General features: G+C 44.5%; 2 protein-coding genes across 5 annotated transcripts in view; one reads left to right on the forward strand and one right to left on the reverse strand.

The window, feature by feature from the left end:
- The window catches only part of CRYBG1 (crystallin beta-gamma domain containing 1), a 200,687-nt gene extending 194,998 nt beyond the window's left edge, over positions 1–5,689 (forward strand). Inside the window, exons 22-23 of the mRNA XM_038555056.1 lie at positions 1,546–1,708; positions 4,151–5,689. Of these exons, the coding sequence (XP_038410984.1) occupies positions 1,546–1,708; positions 4,151–4,239 (252 nt within the window). The 3' untranslated portion in view covers positions 4,240–5,689. The remainder of the gene's footprint in view (positions 1–1,545; positions 1,709–4,150) is intronic.
- A 1,286-nt stretch (positions 5,690–6,975) lies between these two features.
- RTN4IP1 (reticulon 4 interacting protein 1) overlaps positions 6,976–26,931 on the reverse strand; it is a 45,593-nt gene continuing 25,637 nt past the window's right edge. Inside the window, exons 7-10 of one of the 4 annotated variants that reach the window (XM_038554849.1) lie at positions 24,993–25,129; positions 20,096–20,279; positions 16,215–16,307; positions 6,976–7,104 (exon numbers count right to left, since the gene is read on the reverse strand). In XM_038554849.1, coding sequence (XP_038410777.1) covers positions 6,997–7,104; positions 16,215–16,307; positions 20,096–20,279; positions 24,993–25,129 — 522 coding nt within the window. In that variant the 3' untranslated portion in view covers positions 6,976–6,996. Of the gene's footprint in view, positions 7,105–14,172; positions 14,254–16,214; positions 16,308–20,082; positions 20,280–24,992; positions 25,130–26,931 lie in introns of those variants that run through there. The other 3 variants (XM_038554851.1, XM_038554852.1, XM_038554850.1) reach the window with 3 other exon arrangements.

Consider the following 26,931-nt stretch of genomic DNA (forward strand, 5'->3'; position numbering starts at 1 on the left):
AAGAAGATGCTATTTCACAATTCCTGGAACACTTTCAGAAATAAATTAGGTTTTCCACGAAAATATTTTTTTTTAGCTGATAGAACCAGTCTAGGAACTTAAAATGGAGGAGAATCTAGTACTGATCCAAAATGGAATATTTACATTCATGCCTGATTTTTATCTGGTGATAGAAGGAAGCGTCTGTGTTATTCTCGCCTTTTCCTGAATCTTCTTAATTATAGTTTATTTCAGTAAGCCCCAGCACTGTAAGTGCAAATCACTCTTGGTTTATTTCGGAAGACCCCGCAGACTGGGGCAAAAAAAAAAAAAGGAACACCCTTTGTATAACACTTCCTAATGTTAGGAAATGTACAATTTCCTAATTGTCATACCATGTTAAATGGAAAATGGTCCATCTCCCTCTTGCATCACTCCTGCTGTACAAGACATGGTAAAGCTGCATGTAGTAAAAGACTTTATTAGAGAAGCTCACACTTCTGTTGTAGATATTCTTTTTAACTCCTTCTTGATTTTATGGGCTTGACTATTCACTCCCGATTTTTTTTTTTTAACTTGGGGCCCCATGAGTCAGCAGATGGCCTACAGCCTGGTGGAGGGGAGCACAGCTTATTAACTGGGTCTGCTGTGCTCTGTGCTTGAGGGACAATCATTCTTTCAGTCAACAGAAGTACTGTTTAGACAGGCATAGAAGAAACAGCGGGAGAAACAAGTAACTGGACTACAGAAGCATAAAAGCAGCCAACTTCTGTCTTTGAATTATCTTAAACAATTCAAGAAAACTGCCTTTCAGCAATCCTAAGAAACATTTTAGTGATGTTACCTGTAAATTCAGTAGGTCAGTGAGAAAAAGTGTCCTAGATGATCCCTCTTTTTATCTCCTATAGAGTGTATTTTTCCTAAGCATTTTCTGTAAGCAAGATGTATTAATGCCATGTGAACCTATGGCTATCCACTGCTTATATGTAAAGGGTAGATTCACTTCAGAAAAGGACCCTTAAAATCTTTACAACACTCCACTGCATGTGTATTTTATCCTTGCTATTTTTATAGTTGGAGTGCAGGCCTTTTTAGAAATTTCTATAGACATTTCTCCAGAAGGAAAGACAAGAGTAAGTGGAATTTCAAGTTTTAAAATAATAAAATGCCCTTTAAGCCACTTCATTGTTATGGCAGCCTTTCAGATTAGAGATGCAGTCCCCTACCAGAAGGGGCAGGCTGATCAGAGATGGCTAGGTCAGGGAAGATCTAGCAACAGACGCAGCCTCTGATGGTGGTCATTTCTGAAAGAGACAACTAGTGTTCTAAAGGTTTCCCCGACTCACAAAGGGCAGAAATCTTACAAAGGACAAGAATGGAGAACTTTCCAGCACTCATGTCACCTGAAATGAAGGCATAAGTATTTGTTGTTTGATCCTAGTTCCTCTGGCTAAAGCTGAAATGTCTCACGTGAGGTAAATGAAGCTAACAATTAAGACAACTTGAATAATCATGATCCCTGAATGCGTCTCCGCCTCTAAGCTGCCTTGTCTTTTCCATAAGCAGATAGCGGAAGACTGCTGCCTCACGATCGTGGGGAGCCTCGTGACCTCTGGCTCTAAACTGGGCCTAGCCCTCGACCAGAATGCCGACAGTCAGTTCTGGAGCATGAAGTCGGATGGCAGGATCTACAGCAAGCTGAAACCAAATTTAGTTTTAGATGTCAAAGGTAAGAATCGTTTCCTTCATTTTCTGTTTGTGTACGTAACAAAGATTATATATATATTTTTAAATGAGCATATTATTAATAGTAAGAGATCCCTTCCTGTGTGCCAGCCACTGTGCTGAACACTCTACATACATCGTATCTCCCGGGATCTTCCCAGCAACACTACCAGCCCCATGTAAGTCCCTCCTCCCCTGTCCCAATTTACAGCCCAAAAGTGAGACTCAGAGGGGCCAATCGCAGTCCTGTATCTAACTCCTGAGGTGGAATCTGGACCTAGGCTGACTAAAAATTGGTTTTATTGTAATAGTGCTAGACTAAAATCACAAAAGGCCCTGACCTCAGTGAGTCTAGTTGAGGATTCTCATGCATATGCATGTATCACCTTGTTGAACTAGAGCTTCTTGGTCTTACAAGATAGTTTCAAAAACAAAGAAATGTGACTAAATTGGAAACATCCTTTTTTAAAAAAAAAAAAAAAAACATGGAATCCTATTTCTTATGTAGTCAGTTTCCTGTGTCAAGGTTAAGAGGTTCCTATAATCCTTATGAACTAGTCTCTAGAGCATTCTTTTAATTCTCTCAACATGTTCTTTTTGGGTACCCACGCTTGGCTAGGCACTGGGTCCCAAAGGGGAGGAAAAATACTATCTTGGCTTCAGAGAGCTTCCATACAGAAGCTCCAAGCACATCAGTACTTGACAAGGAGTATGGATGCCTGGCTTTGAGTCGTGACTGACAAGAACTGTGGAACTCCAGGAGCTTACTCCTTAGGGCTTTAAAGCTCGAAGGACCCTTCCCTCATAAAATGCATTATAAATTAGTCCAGTGCCTTTTGAGTAAGGATAGAGCTCTGTATGTTTGTGAACGCTCAGTGTATCTATGCAGGGTGGAGGCACTAGTCTCCTACTTTGGTAAACTGAATTTAGATTTCTCAGAACGTGGGCGAGTGATGCCATCTTGTGGGCATGAGGGAGTAGGACTGCACAGCCCCCATTGGTGCAAGGGAAATACAAATACCTCTCTGGTACACTTAAAGGAGACTAGGATTTTCATCAGCTACAGCCTTTGAACCCTTTGTTACCTGCTGCTGACCTTGCCCTAAGATTTATTAGATTTCTTGTAACTTAGCTCCTGGGTCTGGGGAGGGAGTTGTTTTGGCAAACATCATGTATTACTTCAGACCCCTGACATGACAGCAATAGAAACTAAAAACATCAAAAGGTTGGGATGATCTCCATCCTCCCCAAAGGCAGAAGAATGAAATCAGAGGATTTCTCTAGGACTTTCTTCTAGGCTTTCTGATTCTAAGATTATGGTATAAAGAATGAAGCAAGAAGACACTGTGATCTTAATACGTCCCCAAATCTCAATGGAATATAGTTCGTGTGTCTTACTAGACACTAGACTAGGGATTTACTGGTGGTAACTCCCCCACCCCCACCCCCCAGTACACACTTACACATAAAGGCCCAGGCACCTTGCTCTTATATTCTGTCCTACACCTAGATGTGTAGAGGCTCTAGATTATCAATGATGATAAATGGATTTCTCGTAAGAGTCGTCTAAGTTTCCTGGATAATCCTCCTGGATATTTTGTAAATGCTTAAAAGAGAAAAGAACATTTAATTTTTCTTGGCTTGAGGATGCAGTATGATTTCAATACCAGTCACACTGCCTCATATCTAGAAGAACAGATTTTTATTTCGATGGAGTCCCTGTAATATACCTTGGTGCAGAGGCTTATGCTAAGAAAGGATAAGGTATTTGAAATGCTATTTATTCTACACTGGGGGGAAAAAAATCAGATAATCTTTTCTTTAGGATACTTCCCATCAAAAGAAAAGGCCATGAGGTTGGTTTTTTGTTTTGTTTTGTTTTAAACACTCAACTAAGCATCTAGTAGGCACCCTTGGAAAAAATTCTTATGTTCTGGTGAAAGGAGTTTAAATTACAGTGAAACTCAGTATCAAGTGCTATGAATCTTTATATGCCAAGTGGGTTCCCAGGATCTGGGTGTCTTTCAAACCTCCCCTTTGCCTTGATATGGCCATTTTTCATTGTTCGTGCAAAATCTGTTCCATCTACTCCTAAGCCCTGGTGTATCGCGAATCCACGATCCCATCACTGAGTGTATTTCACAATCTCTTTGTTCCTCTTCCCTTCTCTAGATTCTTCCATCATCTTCCCCACCACCCCCCTGCCCGTTTCAGACACCTAAAGAGTGGGTGTAGACTACCTTTCAATAAGACTTGAGTAGGAAAAGGAGCCCTGGGAGGTTCAGCACATCCTGTGTGGAGTTGCTGGTACCCATATGATGGGATTTTAACACAACCCAAAACTGAATCATCCTCTCAGCCCAGGGACGGGTTCCAGGGCTTTCCTCCCTGCTTTGTTTCCTCCAGGCACATTTCCTTTTTATTATTTTCCTTTTCTTTCTTTCAGGAGGTACGCACTATGACCAAAATCACATTATCCTCAACACTGTGAGCAACGAGAAGCTAACACAAGTGTGGGAAGCCATGGTCCTGTAGACCTGACTGAAGAACACAGGAGTACTTGTGTACTTATGGAGGTCTTCCAGCTGCTTCACACACACACACAACTGACAGAGAGCAAGACGAAAGCGGGCCCGCTGCTCCTTCAGAAACTCTAAATCCTCCCCTGAGTGACACTGCCATGACCAGGACTACCGTCTCATCTTTTTTCAAAAGACTGTAATAGCTTTAAACCAACAGTTTGTCCTTCTTTCATTTCCTGCCTTTCGTTTCCTTCAGTAGCTGCTTAACAGGTTGCCTCATTAGCAGCTTTTGGGTGTTTTTAAAAAAAAACGTTATATCAGGACTATGTACATTTTAAATTATTTCCAAAGATAGCGACAGCAGAGACTAGGAATAGACTTTGGACAGGATTTGTGGGCCCACCAATCTTACACTTTAGAGGGAAGAATAAAAGCTCAAGTCTGCAAGGCAGAAGACTGGTTAGCACTGAGAAGAAATAACAATAATTTTGGTCCTTCTGTTTTCTGGAATTATTAGTTATGCTATAGAGCAAAGTGGGGAAAGGCTTCTAGAATCAATAATTTTAAGAAACTAAATAAACACAATACTATTTTCTTTGTTAGTACTAAACATTAATTTAGAAGATTTCACATCATGTCCGCTAACATTATTAGCAGGATTTGGATTATTTTAACCCACCGTGTGCTGCCCTGAAATGTCACAGTTCTTAGGGACACTGCGGGAACAGCATTACCGTGACCTGGTTTATCAGTCCATCCTCACTCCTCTACAGTTCGTTCTGAAGCCACGTCCTAGGACCCTCTGCTGGGCTCAGGCCTGCAGCCTCCTGAGGCCCGTGCGGGGCCACCTCTGCTCTGGTCGCAGGCCCCGTGGGCTCCGACAGCAGAAGGGAGCCATGTGGGAGGCTTAGGAGGATGACCGGCACTTCTCCAGAACCGAAGGAAAGGAGGCCTGAGGCAGTGCTCATTCAAATCCTAGAACTCGGGGAAGCCTAAAAATGCAGCATTTCAGTGAAAAGTGACAGAGTTTAAATGCCGACAGTACACGGGCCCACGTGGTGCTATTCAAACAGCGCATTCTGGTTTTGAACAAAACTGCTAGACCTACTTTGGATAGATTCCTCCTCTTTTTTGTCCTTATTTCATTATTCTTGTTAACACTGGTGCTCTCATCACAAGAACAAGCCTGGTTTCCTTCTTAGCTGTTCCCAGTGTGTTTCCACGGCTAAACTGTTGCTCCTCTCTGGAGGCTCGGGTAGGCAGTTGTGGTCAGGAGCTTAGCTCCGGTTTTAAAGTAATGTTTGCACATGTGCACCAGCTGCCAACAGGTCGGTCTTGCTCTCAGATGTATAGCTCTGAGTTTAGGCCTTTGTGCCGATCGCTACAGGGTTCTGGGGTCAGACATTCTACAGTCGCCTGTGTTGAATTTCTCTCTTGAATAAACTTGCTTCTGGCTAACTGTACAGAGGAGATCTGCGAGAGTCCTTGCAGTAGTAGCCCTCACATCACTTCAAAGCGAGTCAGGGGGCAGATTAGAACTGGCTGACTGATGAGGAAGAGGCAGGTTCCAGGGGTGCTGGACACTCAGTGAGAGGGTACACTCCACTTTCCCAGAGAGGACATCAGGATAAGTGAGGTCCTCCCTCAGGAGTGCTGCTCCCTCCCTCTACCACCTGGGAGCCCTCAATCGTGGAGACTGTTCAGATGGAAATCAAAAGTGGCTGTCCTGACGACGAGAGTAATGTTTTCTTTCTTCGGAAATATTTGTACTGGTGAGACCAGCAATGCCAGAGGAAGGCTCTCCTCCTACATGACCAAATGAGCGTCTAACAGGAATAAGCCAGGTAGCGAGTTACTCAGACAAGTCTAGGTCCAAAGCTCCAAGCCAGCAGTTCAGGTGCGGCAATGAGGAGGAACCCATCAGGAAAGAAACCCTACTTTGAGTGAATGAGGCCCTGTCACAGGCTACAGATTCAAAAGCTGCAGTGGGCTTACTGGTGAAATAACTAAGTGCAGGCATTTACGGGCGGAAACTGGAAAGGGCTCTCAATTTCCACCGAAAAGTCCTCAGAGAAGCAGGTTTCAATTGCTGGAAGAGGCCTAGCCCTAATGCAAAATGTAAGGCTTTTAAAAGGTTGGAAACGCTAGCATCACCTTTCACAACCAAATCACCAGCCAGACTGTATATAGGACCCTAAGAAGAGATTCAGAGCTCTGAGGGTGGCTATGACCACAGCGGAGCTAAGGAAACCTTGCTTGGCAGGATTCATCGAGCACTTCTGAAGAAGGAAGTAGCTTTAAAGGAAGCTCTTCACGCTGCCATCCACCCATATGCCAGAAGTTTTAGTATCTCACATGAATAGAGTTTGAGCTACTGGAACAGAAGAGGACACAACAATGAGAAAATCTGGTGTGAAAACAGCTTGAAGAAAACTTGGCCATCTTTACTGCAATTTATAGACAAGGCCAAGCGTGGATATTTTCATATGTCTTACTTGTGTATCCCCTCTGCTTGATTCCGAGAACTCTCAGCAAACAGGAACGATGGCTGTCGGGGAGGGTACTAGAAAGCACTCTGGGTGGGGTAATGTGCAGATGGTGGCGGTGACTATAAAATGAATCTCTGTGCTTAGTTCAGAAGATAAATTACTGCCAAAAAGGTGTCTGTCTTTTTTATACTTTTATCATGGAAATTAACGGTTACAAAGAAGTCTGGGCCCAGAGGCACTCACCAAATAAGAGCCAACAGTCACTCACACTGAGTATTTATTTAAACGACATTAATTACAGTCTTTCCTCTTGCATGTCCTCTTTCTACCTTCAGGAAGGCCTCTGGAACTTGAGAAAAAGGAAAGGTTTTTTCAATAACGGGCCGAATCTGTAAAACACAAGAAGAAGTTGACTGGTAGGGAGGAAAGAGGCAGGTTTTCAAGGCAGATCCATCCATGGGGTCCTCTCTGCCCCGACCACCACGCCCAGCCGGCTGCCCTGTCTCCTCCCCACCTCACTGTAATGCACGCAGTCAGGCTGACCATCGCTCAAGTCTGTCTTCTGTCCTGTGCTGGTCCTGTCACCCACCTATGCAGAGCTCTTCCATGGCCATGACCATGCCAACCTCGGCCCTCAGCGGACTCTATGCTCTACCGAAAAGGCCTACTTATCGCTGTCTGAACGTGCTATGTCTGGGCCTCTCTGCAAACTACCGCCCTTCCAGGCCAGGTCTCACACTATACTGCCTGAGCCCCTGGTTTGCAGCATGCTCTCGGGACTGCTAGGGGACCTGGCTGGCCCTCTGCACAGACGGCCCGCTCCGGCAGCACACACGTCTCAGCCACCCTGTCGTGGAGGGTAAACACCAAAGGGGGCATCCTGAGGTTTTGCTGGATGGATCTCTGGGGCCCCCCCATAGTCATGTACCGAAGGCGTACGGGTTGTTTTTTAGAATTTGTTAAATGTCTGGCCTATCTACTCAGCCAGAGTTTGAGTACCTGTGATACAGGCCGCCTCTTTCGTACCCTGCCCCATATCCACCACTAACACTCAGTGCGACCTGAGCACAGGACAGGAGCTTAGTAAATGCCACTTAGGTGAAAACCAGTAAGATAACTGGGAAACAAGAGTCCTATGTGGGCTCTTTGGGTGTCTGGAGAACTTGTCCCAGGGTTTGCTAAGTGGCCAAGCAGCTGGTTAGAATTTTTTTTTTAAAGATTTATTTATTTATTCATGATAGAGAGAGAGAGAGGCGCAGAGAGGCGCAGAGACACAGGCAGAGGGAGAAGCAGGCTCCATGCCGGGAGCCCGACGTGGGACCCGATCCCGGGGCCCCAGGATTGTGCTCTGGGCCAAAGGCAGGCACTAAACCGCTGAGCCACCCAGGGATCCCCCAGCAGGTGGTTAGAATTTACAGGACAGCCAGCTCATAAATGCTGGAAGGCTGCTGGGTTTTTTTACTGTATCATTAATACCGCCTTTTGTTTTTTTTTTAAATATTTATTTATTTATGAGAGAGAGAGAGAGACAGAGAGAGGCAGAGACACAGGCAGAGGGAGAAGCAGGCTCCCTGCAGGGAGCCCCATGTGGGACTCGATCCCAGGACCGCAGGATCACACCCTGAGCCGAAGGCAGGCGCTCAACCGCTGAGCTACCCAGGCATCCCTAATACTGCCTCTTGAATGCAGGTCCCAGTTAGTACCCTCTCTCCCAATGCAAAAAAAAAATCAGTGGAACTCTTCAAGATTGCAAGCCAACATCTGTAATTGCCCCCTGGGTATCTCAGTGGCCTGCCTCCTACAGCTCGACAGACAAGGATAAGATCAGGAGGCATGAGCCAGTGCACACATCTCCCAACCCTTCTCCTTTCACAAGAGAAATGCATGTCCTTGCGGGGCTCAGAGGCACCCGATGTACCCTCCTTCCGTGTGAATTTCACAGCCCCGTCACCAGAAGAGCATCTCAGACTCCAAACATTCTCTTCTCCAAAGAGTTCAAAATTCTTCTCTACCCACAAATCACGGTGAGCTCCTGAGAGAAGTAACGACTAGCACGTATGGTCCTATGTGCCAGGCACTCTACCAAGTGCTCTATGTATTTTACCTCGTTTCATCCCCAGGAGGGAGGTACTATTATTATTTCCATTTACAGATGAGGAAGTTAAGACCCAGAGTTAAACCAGCTGCCCAATCTCCCACAACTGCTCAGTGGTAAGGCAGGATGACCCAGCCTGGCTCTGGGGTCTGTGCTCTCACCACTCCCAGCCTGAGCCTGTCTGCTGTTACTGGCTGCTTCCAACATCTACTCCTGAAATCTAAAGAGGAGGAAAGGTAGCCACGGATTATAAGGATTTATCACAATGTAGATCTTGGCTGGCCTGCCTTGTGCTGAGAGACCGTGCCAGCTGAGGACCTGTGTCCAGGCCCCCAATATGGCAGGTGATGGCACATATGCCCCCACTCCCATCTGCATCTGCGGACGACATCACTGATTATTAACCACGCTCCTCCCCAGCAAGCTAAGCATGACCTCAGAATCTTCTTTAACACTGCAGTCACAGTCACTGTGAACAGATCTGAGCTGACCTGTCAAGTGAAACCTGCCTTCTCCGGAAAATTAAAATGGAATGCACTGAGGTGGTTTCCTGCCCATCCCACAGGAAAGCTCTGAACCCATCACTCTCTTTAAAGCTCCCAGGACATTGTTTTTTGGATGGTAATTACCTGAAAAGCGATCACCTGAATGTACACTTAAAATGCAAAGTCCCTGGTCTCTGGTTAGAACAACTACCCCAGAACCTCCAGGGGGTGGGGTGGAGACCACGTATTTTCAGTAAGCCTTCCGGGTGAGTTTACTGCACACTGGTGTGGGAATCACTCCCGCCTTCTGCCTTAAACTCAAGGTCCCTGATTCATAACAGACACATATTCCCTCATCCCACAAAGATGGACCAGCTGTCTGCCTTTTAAGTGCCAGGCACGGACCGAGAGCAGATACACAACAGGCACCAAAGGGTAAGCCACGGGAAGAAAGGAGGCAATCACATCAACCTTTCAGTGAGTTTGGAACGCCGAAAATGAAAGCACCACAGCCCCGGTGTTACCAGAGGGTCAGCAAGGAACCGTGAAGCCACCTGTTCCACTCTACAACGAACTGCCCAGCTCACCTAGCTGTGTTCACATTAGAACTCTGACCGGAGACACAGATCCTGAACTGATGACACAGCCAGCCTGCAGTGACCGCACACTTTAATCTGGCTGGTCAGGCCTATTGTGGCGAATAACCCCAGAGGGCTGACTGGGCCATAATGAGTCATTCAGCTCTTCCCATAAGTGACAATGAAAAAAAAGGCTTTCGATTAACAAGCAGGCAAATGCCACTGTTGGCTGAATAGGTGACAGCAAATGGAGATTAACTGGATAATGAAACAGTGTCTACATATAGCCTCACATCAGACCCCGAATGCTTGTTTGTTACGGACAAAGAGATCAGAGTAAAAATCCAGAGAGGGGAAAGAAAGGTTACTCACAGTGAGGTGGGGACATTTATGTGATGACACTGCTATAGTCCGCCCGGCACAGGGAGCCCCGTTATAAAGCAGGTGGGCTCAGCACCACACTTCCCGCCACACAGAGGCACGGGGCTGACAGCTGACTGGGAGATGCTCATGGCAGCAGCGCTCATTCCGCTCTTGGACCCAGATTTGGGCTCTCCTGGCTGGGCCTTACCTTCTTAAACAAAGGCTATTATCAAGCCAGGCCCCAGGACATGGCACCCGCTGCCTGACACCCCTTCTATAAGAACACAGGGGCAGTGGCAACCTCAGCTCCCCCGGTGCGGCCTCAGAACACTGTTGCTTCCAGCCGCAGGGCGAGCCTCCTTGCCGCTGAGGGAAGAGGAAAGAGAAAGCCTTTGCAGGAGAGCTGGTGGAGGGAGAACACCATCTATGCAAGCAGGGCAGCAGGCACAGAGGTTTCCCTCAATCCTCACTTTCCCAGCAAGAATAGCACAACGATGGAGCTCCAAAGGGAACTAAATATCTGAGCGAGGCCACTGGATGGATCAGGAAACCAAAGTGCAAGTGGCTAAGTGCAGGAGGAGAGCTTTTAGTAGAGGAGCTAGTGCGAGGGTCCAGACTCCGACCGCATTACTGCATGGCATGGGTGTGGTCTAGGGACAGAAGTGTGAGTCGCAGGCTGTCCCCCTCCTGACCTAGACCCTCTACTTCAGCCTCTGCTGTGCACTGCACCTGCAGATCTCAGAGGGTGAGGTGTGTGGAGAGAGAGGACAGACGCAGGGAGACCTAAGGTCTCTGGGCATAAGTCCAAGTCCTACACACCTGTGCTGGGCACCAGGGATCCAGGGTAGGGGCGGCAGGGATGCAGTTCCCACACTACTTCTGGGACACGTATGCCCCTGACCTCTGAGATGGGTTCAATATTCCCAGGCAGAAGGGGACTTACACTAGGGAGATAAGATGACACAAGGAAGAAGTGGGCTTTGCTTAGATTTGCTATTTCTGGAACTTCCTGGCCCCAGAAAACTCAAAGCTGAAGACAGGTGGTAAAAAGAGGGTGGGAGAAGGATAATGGAGGGTACACTCCCAGGGAAGAAATGTGCCCATTTTGGAAAGCATCGAGGACCCTGTCCCTAGGTCCCCCTGAAAAAGGCACTCCTCCAGTCAGAAGATGAGAAGAGAAATTTGGCCAACATTTCCCCACAGAAACAAGCAGCAGCATTTGAAAAACTGCAGTAGCATCAGGGGGATGGGCTCCATGAGGTACTGGTCATATCTGGCAGGGTAACGCTCCTCTTGTAGTCCTAGGGCTTCCATCCCTAATCATTACATCCTCTCTAAGAAAGGAAAAAAATCCAGTTACAAATAAGGAGCTCAAAGCTTTAAAATGTAATTCATTGCTAAACTAAGGCCTCAGATCTCAAGAGGGGCCTGGGAAATTGCCTGCCTCAGAACTTAGTACATATTTCTCTAAAGCTGCAGCATCCCAATATGGTAACCTGGAGATGCAAGAGGCTATTTAAATTAATCAAAGGTAGGGGCGCCTGGGTGGCTCAGTCAGTTAAGCATCTGCCTTCAGTTCAGGTCATGATCCCAAGGTCCTGGGATCGAGCCCCACATCGGGCTCCCTGCAGCCTGTTCTCCTTCTCCTGCTCCCCGTTTGTGTATTCTCTCTCTCCCTGTCAACTAAATAAAACTTTTAAAAATTAGTAAGTTAATCAAAGGTAAATAAAATGAAAAATTCAGTTCCTCAGTTGGACTAGCCACATTTCAAGTGTATAACTGCCACATGTGGCCACTGGCTACCATACTGGATAGCATCTATGGAGAACATCTGAATTACTCCACAAAGTTCTAGTAGCCATCCCTGGCTCCGAAGGTAACTCGAGCTGGCCAACACATCTTTCACCCTACTAGGCAAAGCAGAGTGCTAATGGGCCCTCAGCAAACGTTTCAAATTAAAATTTAAAAGAAGTTACATAGGAACTATTCTGGTGCTGGCCAAAATAATGAAACTGAGGTCTTCTCTATATTGCTCAACCAAGAAGCTTGGCTGGTCACCTAGGATCTTAAACAGATCTGTGAATAATGTTAAGAACATGACATCAAAAGACTTGTGTAGAGATAAACATACTTGAAAAAGGAAAGGATACAAAGAAAAATCTCCCTCCCATACTTGACCCCCAGTCATCTGTTCTCTGGGACAACTAATAGGTCAAGTTTTTTTCATATCTTTTGAGATACTTTATGCATTGTGATAGGTAAAATAATGGCTCCCTGAGATGTCCACATTCTAATCCCCCAAACCCGTGAATACAAGAACCTACAGGGCAAAAGGGGCTTCGCAGACATGATTAAGTCCAGATCTTGGGATGGGCAGGATTATCCAGAGGGGCCCAAAATAATCACAGGGGTCATTAGAAGAGGGTAGCGGGATGGTCGGAGGGAGATAGGATGACGGAAGCAGATGTCAAAGTGATGCAAGACTGAAACACAAGTTATCTCTAGAAGCTAGAGAAGACCAGGGAGCCTATTCTCCCCTATAGTCTGCCCTCAGAAGAAACACAGGCCTGCTGATCCATTTTAGACTTCTGGCCCCCAGAACTATAGGACAGTAAGTTTATGTGGTTTCAAGCCACCACATCTATGGCAATTAGTTGCAGCAGCAATAGAAAACGAATACGCGCATAAACAATCAAGTACGTATATACTTTTACCCTCACAGTGTAGTCATTTTTATCAGTAGCTGATAGTCTAAAAAAATCTGCCTTCCCACCTCCTCTCGGAGGCCTGAAAGACAGTGAAAAATACAGGTAGATTTGTAGATCGAACTCAAACACCACCTATCTAAATGTTTAGATGACTATGTAAGCAAGCAGAAAACCATGAGGGCTGTATGAGGGATTTATTATTATTATTATTATTATTATTAACTATTACTGCCTCGATCTTAAAGATAGAAACAGTGGTTGAAGGAACTGTCCTAGAGGCCAAGAGACCGGACCCCTTGAGCATGTCAACCTTTTGGGGCCTCTGTCCCTTCAATGAAACACAATGTGACAGGAGGAAGGTATGGGGAGGGGAGGGGAGGACAGCAAACTAGACACGTGCTAGATTTTCCTCTTTCCAATCCTGGAGTATGCTAACCCAAAAGAGTTTCCTACGTAGTATAAAAACAAGAAATGTTTATTGTGCTCAGGAAAAAAAGTACAAAAATAACTCTAGGCATAAGGCACAATATCGGTGGCAGGTCACTACGTTCAGCGTGAAAACTACAAATCATTCTTTTCTGTCACCCTATGGACACACAGAACCTCTCTGGACTCCCTGAGAAGCTGGTAACAATGGTTGTGTCTGACAGGGACAATCTCAGTGACTGGGGGGACAGGGGTCAGAGGAAGATTTCATGAAATAACTTTTCCTATCTTTTGGATTTTGAACCTGGTAAATGTATTATATATTCAAGGGGAGCCTGGGTGGCCCAGCAGTTTAGCGCCGCCTTCAGCCCAGGTCCTGATCCTGGAGTTCTGGGATCGAGTCCCATGTCAGGCTCCCTGCATGGAGCCTGCTTCTCCTTCTGCCTGGGTCTCTGCCTCTCTCTCTCTCTCTCTCTCTCTCTGTCTCTCATGAATAAATAAAATCTTAAAAAAAAAAAAAAAAAACTTAAAGGATTTCAGAAGAGCAGGTTCTCTTGGTTCATGGCTTCACACTGCCAAAAATAACTATGGCTCCTCCATCAGATACCTGCCGATTAGATTCACCAAGCACTCAGCCAAAGCTTGGAACGATCTCAATGTCCTCGTCCAATTTAATACTCTCTACTGGCTGCGTAACAGAGGAGATGTGCTCTGTCACTTGCCCTGCCTTCCCAGCATGGACAGGCACCCTTTCACACCCATAATGAAGCAGAAGGCACATGAAGACAGCTGGCCTTATCATGGCACCCGGTGTCAGTCACAGAGCCACTTCTACAGTCCAGACTCCTTCACAGGCAGAAATGACTCCCGAGTCCAAAGAACCCTGGTCAGGAGAGAGAAAAATCAAAGGCCAAAAGAGTATCTCCTCACTCTCCGTTGTTGGAGGACACATCAAGGGCATCTTTATTTCCACCTTGTCCTCTTCTAACCGTTGTACCAGTTATCTGCCAAATTGAATAGTTACATATACACAAGTCACCTCTCTTCTCTGTTGCATAAATAGTCATTTCCAGGCAGAGAGAGAGGGAGTCACAATATTTTGAATACAAAAGAGCAATGGTAAGCACGTGGACAGCCTGGAGCCGATACCGGGATAAGCACAGCCATAATGCTTCTGGAGGATGGGGACTTCTCTAATAATGGGGCTCCAATCACATGAAAGACTATGTAAAATGATGGGCCACATGATTTAAGGAGAATTCATTTCCTTCTTCTCAGAAATAAAATAAGCATTTTATGGGGGTGTGAGAAGAACCCTATAAAGCAGCACTTATGTACAGTCGCGATAAGGCTGAGACCGTCTACCCAGTACACATTTAGAAGTCTGAGAAAGGGCACACAAACCTGAAACCACAAAATTTGGGAAAGAGCAGCAGGCCATTTTCTATCATATAGTGATATGGCTGTAACAGAATAAAAGAAAATCTAAATGCACAAAAAGCAGCCAGTAGGTCCTGAAGACATTCCTTTCCAAAATCAAAGTGGAAATATGAAATGGGCCAGCAAGGGGCAGCTGCCAGCCCATCTCAAGAGGCTCTTTCCAAGTGGCCCAGCATGAATCATGCAGTGGCAAAGCTGGCCCTACTCAATCCCTTTTCCCTGCCTATTGTAAAATGACAATGACCAGACAACTTAAGCTAAAGTCCCAGATCAGCCTCAAGCACCAAGGATGCAGGGGAATGATGGAGAGGGAAAAGCACAGAGCTGGGAATCAGGAAGTGTGTGTTCTGGTCCCACTTCTGCAAACTTGAACATGTCCCTTTCTCTCTCTGAGCCTGGTTTTTCATCTGTAAAATGAAAATCATTTTATCTATGGCCTCATACAATCCTCCAAGGTATATAAGGGTCTCCACCCTATAATTTTATACAGCCTCTTAATAAAATCATAAATATCAGCACCACTATTTGAGTTTTCCTTCCAGGCTGTTCTTCCAGAGAAAGAATGTCAGAGCTGTTAAGACCATGCAAAAAACAAAATAAACAGTGGTAGCTAAGGAGCCTTTCAACCACCCGCCCCACCCCTGCTGCCCTGAAAGGCCTTTTGACACCCAGAAAGGGATGATCCAACTATAGGCAGCAGTCCCTTTACCACCGAGTCTGTGCAGGACAGATGCGAGCCATAAGAAACACCAACCAGTCATCCCCACCAAAATCTCCATCAGTCTTCACCAACATCCTGCCCCATTGCCCTTCTCACCTCAGACATACCATCATTTGCCTTCCAAGTGTGTTACACTAGCTGGGCGACAGGAGACCTGGGGACCTGGCTCCTGGTCCAGTTCTGTTATTGCTGATATTCCACAGTATTTGTTTACCTGGCTCATCTGGAAATCTGCTTCCCTCCAGAGCAGCCTCATCCCTGGACTCTAGTGCTCCAGAGCAATTCTATTGTAAATTCACAAGTGTGTCCCTCCCTTTGTATAAAGATTACTTTTGTGGTCCCTTTTCAGGACCATTACCAAGATATTAGCAGCCTAGCTGTAAATTCCAGCTCTGCTAACCATCTAAGGGTGTTTGAGAAAATCACATCACCTCTCTGGACCTGTCTCCTTGCCTGTGAAGTAAGGGAGCTGAACCAGATGGTGTCGGCTCTTTTTCTAACATAGTAGTCTAGGTCTAGGATTCCCATGGAGACAGAACCAAAATATGGCACTTAAACTTGGCCGTGTAAAGCAGCATGTGTACTGACCACACCTGCCCTGGAGAGTTCCCACTGACTAGGCTTGGTGGGCAGGTGGTCGAGATTCCAGGAGACGCTCTAGCGATACAAAGAGCAGCACGTACCTTTCCCTCATCCACCAATTTTGCAATGTCATCTAGATACAGACCACTGGCCATGAAAAAGGCCCAGCGATAATGGACTCCTTGCCAGAAATGCTAAAAAGAAAAGAAAACACATTAAATATAGGAAAGGATAAAATCTCACTGAATGCAAATTTAGGGGAAAGTATTTTCTAGGTAACTAAGACATACATACCGATTTCCTATTCACTATGAACCAATGAGCTGTATGTCCCACACAGCCCAGTGATCGACAGACAGTGGATGCTTCATAAATTTTTAATAAATTAATGAATGAACAAAGATATATCCATGTGAACTCAGGCTTTTCTACTAAATTGTGAATGGCAAGCAAGTAAGCACAGGAAAGCTGTCCTTAAAATGAGATTCTAAAGAATCTTACTCAGTTTCTTCCCTAGGGAGAAATCAGGGGCTGAGACCTCTAGGCTTTCTCTACTAGGGTTTAAATGAAGCTCAGAGGCACCAGAGAGGAGCTTTTAAACCTAATTCAAGAATGCTTAGGGGGCAGTAAGGCACCAAAATATGATCTCAGACAAAAAAAAAATCCAATCACAGACTTCGTCCCCCTTGGCTCTAAGAGGAACAGAATGGCTTTAAGGGTAAAACAAAGTGTAAAGTTCCCTATGCATCATGGTTGGGGCTTCCCCCTACAGCTGTAACAACTCCCAAGCCACCTAATCTATTATGGGACAGTATGTCCCCAGACAAAAATAAGCAAAAATCTTCTAACCAAGAGGGTTCAAGACCACTTTGCCATACTCACTTTTAACTGTTAGTCTTTCTGTCAAAGGTAGGGTAGGCCATTACCAAAACAACAAGCATACTGAGGTTCTCCATGATACAACAACCTGCCTAACTGAACTTCCTCAGATGGGAACTATCCAGAGGTATGGGATTAGCCAGTACCAGGGGGCCTCCCTCCCTGTACCTGCCTGTCTCACAATCCCTCAGCACGCTGTAAGTTGTCAAGTGCACAAAGTGGTCAAGTGTAATGGAACTCCCCTGCTACTCTAGCTCAGGCACTTAATAGCTGTGTTATTTAGGTCAAGCTACCTCTTTCAGCCAGTTTCCTGGCCTAAAGAATGGTAATACCACTACCTTGCTCACAGGGCTGTTGGAAGGATTAAATGAGAATGAATGCAAAGTACCTGATACAAAGAAAGTATCACTCACATACATATTTATATTTTTATTATTAGATAAATATTTATCTAGTGCTGAAAGCAAACTTTATTGAGGAAAGGTTGGGGCAATACTAAATTGGAGTTTAGGATTATAGAAACACAAACAAAACCAGGCTGCTGTCTGGCAGAGCTTTGCAATGGTTGTATGAGGAATGGCTTACTGGTTTGGATGAGTGACCCTGTAATTTATTATCTAACCTGGGACAGTCCTGAGAGTTCAATGAGTCATCATTAATAATTATGCCAGGACCTCAGCTGTAAACAGAGCCAATTTCACCCTAGAATAGATGTGGGAAGATTGAGTCCCCTCAGCCCTCAGGGTAGCAAGACAGAGCCTGGGCTGGCCTAAACCTCCAGAGAGTTGCTCTTGGCCCAGAACAGCCTCAACATCTATTCAAGCACTAACAATTTTCTATGGGTGTCATAGCATGAAAGAGGCTTGGGAGAGCACTGCTCAGGGCAAAAGAAGTTAAACAAAAAAAGGGGAAAAAAAAAAAAAGAGTACCATTTGAAGGCACTGAGGCCAGCCCAAGTTTACAGCAGGCCCACTTCATTACAATCACAAAAGACCTGTTCGTGTACTTCTCCCTAAGGCCTGGCCTCAGACAATTAAAACATTCTGGTAACTACTTAAGGTTTTAAAAAAAAGAACAGCAATGGTCAAAAATACCATGTCTATAATTCTTTATAGCATGTTGCCCCGTAAAGTGAAACTTTCTGGTCTGCAACAGCAGAATTTTTATACTCTGCTCTAAGGGGCCTGTGTATTTTTTCCAGACCATTCCAGGAGAAAGTAAAGCAAAGCAGGCAGGAGTCTGGAGCATTACAATGAGGCTTTAACTGTGCACATTCTCAGAAAGACATCAGAAACTACTTAAAAGGTTTTCACATGAGATTACCACTATCCTCTTTCAAGTAGGAGGAAAGAGAAGATGCCTGTTCTACTCTCAGAGGACAACTCAGAAGGTTAACTTGGAAGAGGTCTCACTGAAGTACAAACTACGAAACCTTATGGAAAAGTTAAACTTAGATCTTGAAGCACTTGGAAAACCTGGGTTTTCTGAAAAGCTAAAGAAGAGACAAAGAACAGCTAAGATTCCTTTCTCCACACCAAAGCACCCTGTGGACACCGTTTCCGGTTGCCACCTGAATCAGAGGAAAACAAAGCACCACGAGCACAGGGCCCTGTTTGTTCACCTCTGGTAACAGACCTGCTTCCTAAGGACAGAGCAGTGGTCTCCACTGTCACAGCCCTCTCAGTATGTAGTCCACAAAATTCAAGAGGCTAAAGTCCTCAATTTCACCCTCAAAAAGGTCCCAAATTAATTTCTAGAATAAAAAGATGCTAAAGATAAACACTGAGCCATTGACTCCATACAAAAGGGTCAGGCGTTGGTTAGCTTGACATAATAACTCACAACCTTTTGGCCCACTAAGGAGACTTCTACCGTCTTTTTTCTGAGTTTGAAGATCTTGTCTAATTAAAAAAAATAGAATTTTTTTCTTTGCCTATCACTTACATCACTTACATCATTTCAACTTCATACAGATTTCAAGCCAATGATCTAGAATCACCAAGAGTGGATAACATGAAATGATATAAGCCTGTCCCCACCATGGGAACGACAGGCTATAGTGTTAATTAAAGAGCACAAACTCAAGCCCTGCGGTCAGCCCTGCAGCTATGGCTGCAGTGTACTCGTCCTCAAGACCCACCACACACGGCCGTTGTTGGGTTGGGTGATGGGGGCTCCTTATAGCTCTGTTAACAGTGGCCACAGTGGCAGAGTCAGATATACTCAGCAAGTCTCAGAAATGCTCAACAGCTAGAGTATTTGATTCATGTGGGATGTGCAGTGTTAGGACAAGTTGATAAAATTCCAGAAAAAGCATGGCTGTTCTATTTGCCTTTGTGGTCTCACTAAAGGAAGAACACAATTTCCTCTGGGTTCCTGATAGTCAAAAAAAAAAATGCCCATGGACCTCTACAGGTCAAAAGGCCCCAGTCTAGAAATCACTGGTGTGTTCCAATGTGACTACCATGAAAACAACCAGCTCTATGCTGTCTTTTTTTTTTTCTTTTTTTTTTTTTATGATAGTCACACAGAGAGAGAGAGAGGCAAAGACACAGGCAGAGGGAGAAGCAGGCTCCATGCACCGGGAGCCCGATGTGGGATTCGATCCCCGGTCTCCAGGATCACGCCCTGGGCCAAAGGCAGGCGCTAAACTGCTGCGCCACCCAGGGATCCCTCTATGCTGTCTTTTTAATAAAGCTTCCGCCCTTCCATATGTGAGCCTGGTATAGGCAAGGAGAAAGCGGAGGGTCTATCAGATGGAATCAAGAAAGGTAATAATTGCTACTAATAAAGTCTAACATTTAAATAAGAGTGTTTAAGTCTTGGGCCAATTCTTTACATGGATTATCATTTAACCCTTACGACATGCAGTAAGGTAGCTGCCCTATTAGTTTCAACTTACAGGCAAAGATACTGACGTTTAGGGACATTAAGTAACTTGTAGGTGACACAGCTATTAAGTGTAGACCAGAATTGGAATCTGGTCAGTGTGTGACTCGAGTCCATACCACAGCCACCGTGCCATGCTGCCTCCAAGACAAAAGAACCTGGCTAGGTGGAAAGCAATTTCCAGAAACAGGAGGCGCTCACTTGCTCTCACTACCTTTAATGCCTTAGAACCCACGGTGACTCCGGTCTGCAGCATGCCATCCGCTATGCCCAATCGGTCCATGTTTAGGAGAAAAGGAGTCACCAAGGTCACATACGTGGCTCCTGACCATTTCTTGAGAAAATTTAGAGCCCATGTTTCAGTGGATCCACCAACATTATCAAGAATGAAATCAAACCTGGAGAGAGAGAAAAAAAAAAAAATCAAATAAAACCATCCTTGTCAGTCTTTACTACGGCTCCAATCCCCCTTCATTCCCAACACCAGTTAGCCATTGGGTTTATGTCAACGACTGTTCCCAAGCCTTCGCTGCACCATGCCACCCAGAAGAGATGGTTGCTCTGACAAAGGACAAGAAGGCACACCCACTCACTGACTCTGGCTTTTCTCCAAAATAGGTCAAATGTGACTAATTTTTTTGTCATAAAATTGTATCATTTTTCCAATACTTAAAAATGACCTAAACAAGTGGCTCTCAACCGAGGGCATCTTTGGTCCGCAGGGGACACGTGAGGCAAGATTGAGAGACATTTTTAGTTGTCACTGTTGGGAGAGGTGGTGTGAAAGGGCCACTGGCACCAAGAGGCCAGGGGTGATGTTTATACCCAGAGTGCCCAGAACTGCCCCTCACAACAAAAAAACTATCTAGTCCAAAATGTCAATAGTTCAGAATACAAGCTTGCCAAGGTTGAGAAACCCTGACCTAAGCTTTATGGAAAACTGCAAAGCTACCCATTCAATATAAGTCAAAGTATTCTTTAGTGTGCTTGAATACTTGCAAGTATGAAAGGTTTTGACCAACAGAATGATTTGCTTTTATTCCCCCCATAACCGGAACTGCCAGTAGAAGCATCCTCTTCGTGTGGAATTTACTATTTTCCGGTTTCACGTACAGCATCAGGACAACATGGAGAGAAATCAGCAATCTGCTCCGTCTTCAATTCTGTTCTAATTTGCCCCCAAACCCAGTCCCACGGTATCTACAGGAACTGACGGACTCTCCACTCCTTACATCTAATGCAAACCTGCTATCATCACCGCCCTCCCGCTTACAGGGGAGAAAACCCCAGAACGCTTTTCAATACTTTTGTAAAAGTATCTATTTAGAAAATGCATGCTTATCTGTTAAGTAAGTTAATAAATGAATTCCATCTTGGTAAATCCTTTTTTCCTTCTAAATTCATCTGGACGAAGTCAAACATCAAAGCTTCTAAAAAACAAACAAAAAACAGCTTTGGCCAAATTTGTGGATCTTGAGCCTGCCTTTCACAGAACCAAATTCAAGAAGGACAAATGAGAACTGACAGAAAGGGGAGTGACCTTATTCAAGGACTACTCTTCTTATTAGGAGAGAACAAAATTATTTTTAGGGCTTGAAGCTTCTACTTCATTCCCAAGTTTTGAACAAACATGAGGATACTGCATTTAGATAAAACTTACAGGCAACCTGGCATTACAGAAATGGCAGTGCTTGAAAGAGCCGTCCAGAGGCAGACTGTAGTCTCAGCTCTCCCACTAGCGCTTAAGTGGCACGACCCTGAACGTGAGAAAACTCCCAAGTCCCCTGTCCCTTACTTTCTCAACTATAACAGGACAGAACAGGATGGAGGGACTTCAAAGCCCCTTCCTGCTGTAAAAGTCTAAAATTCAAATCTACGAAGCTGCTAAAGGAGAAATAAATGTATTCTTGGTGGATTCAGAGGCCAAACTCCAGGCAAAAGTTACAAAGATCAACTGCAACGAAAGCAGTCAAAAATAAAGTCACAGCCTGGCATCTGCAAGCTAGAGATTCCCCAGCCAGAAAAGGGCAAGCAAAAGCAGCGAGTCCACGGTGAGGGATGGAGAGGGGCAAACCATAGCGAACTTTTGGGGGCCAGCCTGAGTATACTGCAGCTTTCCATCAGCAGAGTCTCCGTTCCCTCATGACAAATTCTAGACACATATAAAACTTAAGGTAGAGGGGAATGGGTTGGCGTAGGCCTCAGTCTCGTGCTGCTATTCCTAGAAGCAGCGGAAGACATGAGAGCAACAGAAACTCTACTATCTAGAAGCCAGCTGTCAGAGACCTAGAGAGACCTAGGTGCTGATGCACAGGCAAGAAGTAGCTGACAACATCTCTCCAAGAGACAGTGCGATTCCTCAAATATATCAAGTGTGTTCCTGACATGGTGGCTTTGTATTTGCTGTTATCTTGACCTGAACAAGTGCTCTTCCCTTTGATTCCCTCAGTAATTCACTGAACAAATTTTTATTGAGCATGTATCATACGTTACTACACTGCTCCAGGTGAAGGGGATACAGCAGGGAACCAAAAACAAACAAACAAACAAACAAACAAAAACACAAAAAAAAACCAAAAAATTCCATTCTCCTGGCTGGCTCTGCAAACCTTCTGCTCCAGTGCCTCAGAGGCCTTCTTAAACCCCCCTTTTAATTTTTTTTAAAGATTGTATTTATTTATTCATGAGAGACAGAGGCAAAGACACAGGCAGAGGGAGGAGCAGGCTCCCCGTGAGGAGCCTGATGCAGGACTTGATCCTGGACCTCTGGGATCACACCCTGAGCCAAAGGCAGACGCTCAACCGCTGAGCCACTCAGGCATCCCCCAAACCCCTCCTTTTTAAAAAGGGCCTCCCTTGATCATTTTTCCCCTCTATTCCTGTATCAGTCTTCTTGAGAGCACTTACCACCTGAAACCTTCCTGACTAGAATGGAAGCCCCATGGGAGGGTGGTGGGGTGGGGGTGGGGGGCATTTGTCTTATTCACCACTGTATCTGTATCACGTGTCTGGAACACTGCCTGGCAGGGCTGGTGCTGCAGAGTTGAAGGAGCAGGGATTCGCTGGCTCTTGGCTGTACCACTGTTGGGGAGTGGGCACTGCTGGCTAAGAAGGGCTAGGTGGTGTCCAATAGGGCTTCCCCCCTTTGTTTTTTGTTTTTAAAACCCATGAAAATATAATCGACCCATGAACAGGTTGTACTGCACAGGACCACTTATACCCAATTTTTTTTTTCAATAAACACAACACATATTGAAAATGTATTTTCTCTTATGATTTTCTCAGTAACATCTTTTCTCTAGCTTACTTTATTCTAAGAGTGCAGTATATAACATACAAAATATGTGTTAACTATTATGTGTTATTTTAAGGCTTCTGGTCAACAGTAGGCTATTTAATGAAAGTAAATGTTGGGAAAGTCAGAAGTTATATGCAGATTTTCGATTACACAAAGGAAACAGTGTCCCTACCCACACACCGTTCAGGGGTCAACTGTATACTTCTATTCAAAGTGGGCAAGAATAACTGGCTTCTGAAGACTAACAGAAAAAGAAAAACCTTTGAAAGAGAAGCAATAAAACATCTTTCCAAACACTCCTCTGTTGTATTCTCAGCTGCAGTTCTGTCCTGGTAGATGAAGACCAGATTAATAAGCACCCTCGCTATTTCTGCCCAAACCACAGTCAGAACCAGCAGGGTCTGAACAAATCACTGAGTCTGCTTCTGTTTGGTACATTAAACCAAACCACAAGCCCGGCATTCAGATGTACTGAGAACATCCACAGTACTCTGGTCACCAATATTTTCTACTGCCTTTGTTTCTCTGAAGCCCTTTTTAAGCCAAAACACTGAAAACATGTTTAGCGCTAATCGTATATTTTCATACACTGCCCTATTTGTTCCTGTGGTGACAGATGCCATCAAACAGAACATACCTTCCAATTTTGTCTTCAGACTTCTTACAAACCAACAATAAAAGTTAACTTAAAAATTAACCAAAGGCCCTTTCACGAAGATGGCGCCAAAGGCGAAGAAGGAAGCCCCTGCCCCTCCCAAAGCCGAAGCCAAAGCAAAGGCCTTTGAAAGCTAAGAAAGCGGTGATGAAAGGCGTGCAAGTCACACAAAAAAAGTACCGTACGTCACCTACATTCTGACAACCCAAGACCCTGCGTCTCCCAAGGCAGCCCAAATATCCTCTAAAGAGCACCCCCAGGAGAAACAAGCTTGATCACTATGCCATCATCAAGTTCCCCCTGACTACTGAGTCAGCCATGAAGAAAATAGAAGACAACACCACACTTGTGTTCATTGTGGATGTCAAGGCCAATAAGCACCAGATCAAACAAGCTGTGAAGAAGCTCTATGACACTGATGTGGCCAAGGTCAACACCTTGATCAGACTGGGATCATCTAAACTGAGTCCAGCTGGCTATAAATCTATTGAAATTTTTTCACCATAAAAAAAAAAATTAACAAAAGACTGGGGTGCCTGGGTGACTCTTAATAGTCTGCCTTCAGCTCAGGTCATGATCCTAGGGTCCTGGGTTCAAGCCCTGCATTGGGCTCCCTGCTGAGCAGGAAGCCTGCTTCTCCCTCCCCCTCTGCCTGCCATTCCTGCCCCTCCCACCCCACCTTGTGCACATGTGCTCTCGCTCTCCTCTGTCAAATAAGTAAATTTTTTTTTCAAAGATTTTATTTATTTATTCATGAGAGACACACAGAGAGAACGAGGCAGAGACACAGGCAGAGGGAGAAGCAGGCTCCATGCAGGGAGCCTGATGTGGGACTTGATCCCGGGTCTCTAGGATCACGCCCTGGGCTGGAGGCGGCGCTAAACCGCTGAGCCACCCGGGCTGCCCAAATAAATAAATTCTTAAAAAAAATTAACAAAAGACCATGAAAGCAAAATATCTTCCTCAGTATATATATCATATGTCACTGTGCTGTATGAACACCTGGAATTAAAACAGAAACCACCCCAAATGACTCCTTACAGGGTATTTAAGATTCTAAGACTCCAATGTAATTACAAAGTCACCAAACTATTCAAGCCTGTATGATCATACGTCCTCGTCCCCACTTCCCAAAGTGAACACCGTTCTAATACATACGGTTTTAAAGATTTCAACTGTTCTTCCACATTTCCAGATTTGTAATCAATTACGTCATCTGCCCCAAGCTTCCTTACAAGTTCACTGGCATCCTGAGAGCAAACTGCTGTCACATGAGCATCCCATGCTTTCATTACCTGTCAAAACAAAAACAAAAACAAAAACAAAAACAAAGAGGGGGGAAAGTAGAAAAACCAGCTATGGTTTTTTTTTTTTTTTTTTTTTTTAAACGCATGGCACCCTGTGTACATTTTTCAGACTTCTCTCTAGAGAACTCTAAGTGCTTCATCTTAACAAGAACTACAGGAAGCCACCTGTCAGAGACCTGGTAAAAATGATTAAAATTTATTCACCAAGAATAAAAATAGGAGTTCTTTTAAGTCTCTCTTTGAACAGCCCTTCACTTTCTTATAATTTGTGGATGAATCCAGGCCATTTGACCTGCAGAGTTTCCCACAGTCTGGGATTTCCGATTGCACACTCAGGGGGCAATTCCACATGCTGCTTCATCCCCTGTGTTTTCTGTTTCAATCTCCTTACAAGACTATGGATAGTGGCTAGCAAAATCATAGCAGGCACATAATGCGTGGTCATTGCTCTTTTGTCGTTTCTTAAATTTTATTTATTTATTTATTTACTTACTTATTTATTTATGATAGACCGAGAGAGAGAGACAGGCAGAGACACAGGCAGAGGGAGAAGCCTGACGCGGAACCCGATCCCAGAACTCCAGGATCTCGCCCTGGGCCAAAGGCAGGCGCTAAACCGCTGAGCCACCCTGGTTATTGCTCTTAAGGTCTTACTAGCTGTTTAATGGTGGATGCAAAATAGTGATATTCTTTTTTCATTTAGTAGTTGGAATACTTTTAAAATTAACACCTCCCATCATATATTATTTTGCTTATTCAGGTGTACAATTCGTATAGGAAAGGCAAGACAAATAATTATTTCCCCTTTACCAGTTTATAAAATAAATTAGTTCCCCATCATTTTCCAAAAGTGACCATTAAAAAAAAAAAAATGAACTCATGGCTTTAAATGTATTTGAAGGGTTTTAATTCATTGTATTACTATTACTGGAACTCAACTTGTCATATCTTTGAGTTTCTTCAAGTCGACTCCTAAGTCTCTTTGATACGACTCAAGTAGTCTGATAGTTCTCTTGCTGTTGAATGTATTCTCAGCTCATTCTTGTACATTTTGTGCCCTAGTTCTAGAATCTGCCATTTCTCCAAGAAGTCCTGCATTCTTTTAGTGAGCGATGATCTACCAAGAGGTAGCTTTACATACATAAAGTCTCTCGAGTTCATATTGATACTTCAATTCAAATTTAAGACTACAAAGCTTTTACTTAACTTCTGTCTATCCTTTCTTCCACACCTAAGATCCTGGCTGTCAGAGACACAGGGTGACAGAATTAAAATATACTATACATAGTCATCTGTTCTATTGTATATTAAACACAAAATGATCTCTGAGTAATACTAAGGTTATTATTACTACTACTGAACTGATTAAGGAAAGCATTAGAATTATCATATATGCTCTCCCAGTTCCCTCCACCCCCTTTTTAAAAAATGGTTGTGCTGCATTTACCTCATCATAGGATATGGCTGTTATACAATGTGCTCTCTTTCTAAGCTCATGGTTCTACAGATAAATTTACATTTCAACATTTACCAGCAGTCCTTAATTTGAGGTCTCTCCAGTCATTTAGCTGTCAGAAGTTCATGCTCTAGTACATTTCTCAGAAAAGGGTAAGACCGTATTCCTTAAATTCCTACAAGTTATCAACAGTTCGTATGTGACCTTTATACATGAAGGCCAGTTTTGCTGTATGTAAAATTAGTCTTCGTGTACTCTTGCTTGAGTGTCTTAAATATGTTACTCCATTCTGCACTGCCCCCCCCCCCCCCGCCCCCGCGGCTTTACAGCACTG

This window comes from Canis lupus, chromosome 12 (assembly GCF_011100685.1).
Source record: "Canis lupus familiaris isolate Mischka breed German Shepherd chromosome 12, alternate assembly UU_Cfam_GSD_1.0, whole genome shotgun sequence".
NCBI lineage: Eukaryota > Metazoa > Chordata > Mammalia > Carnivora > Canidae > Canis > Canis lupus.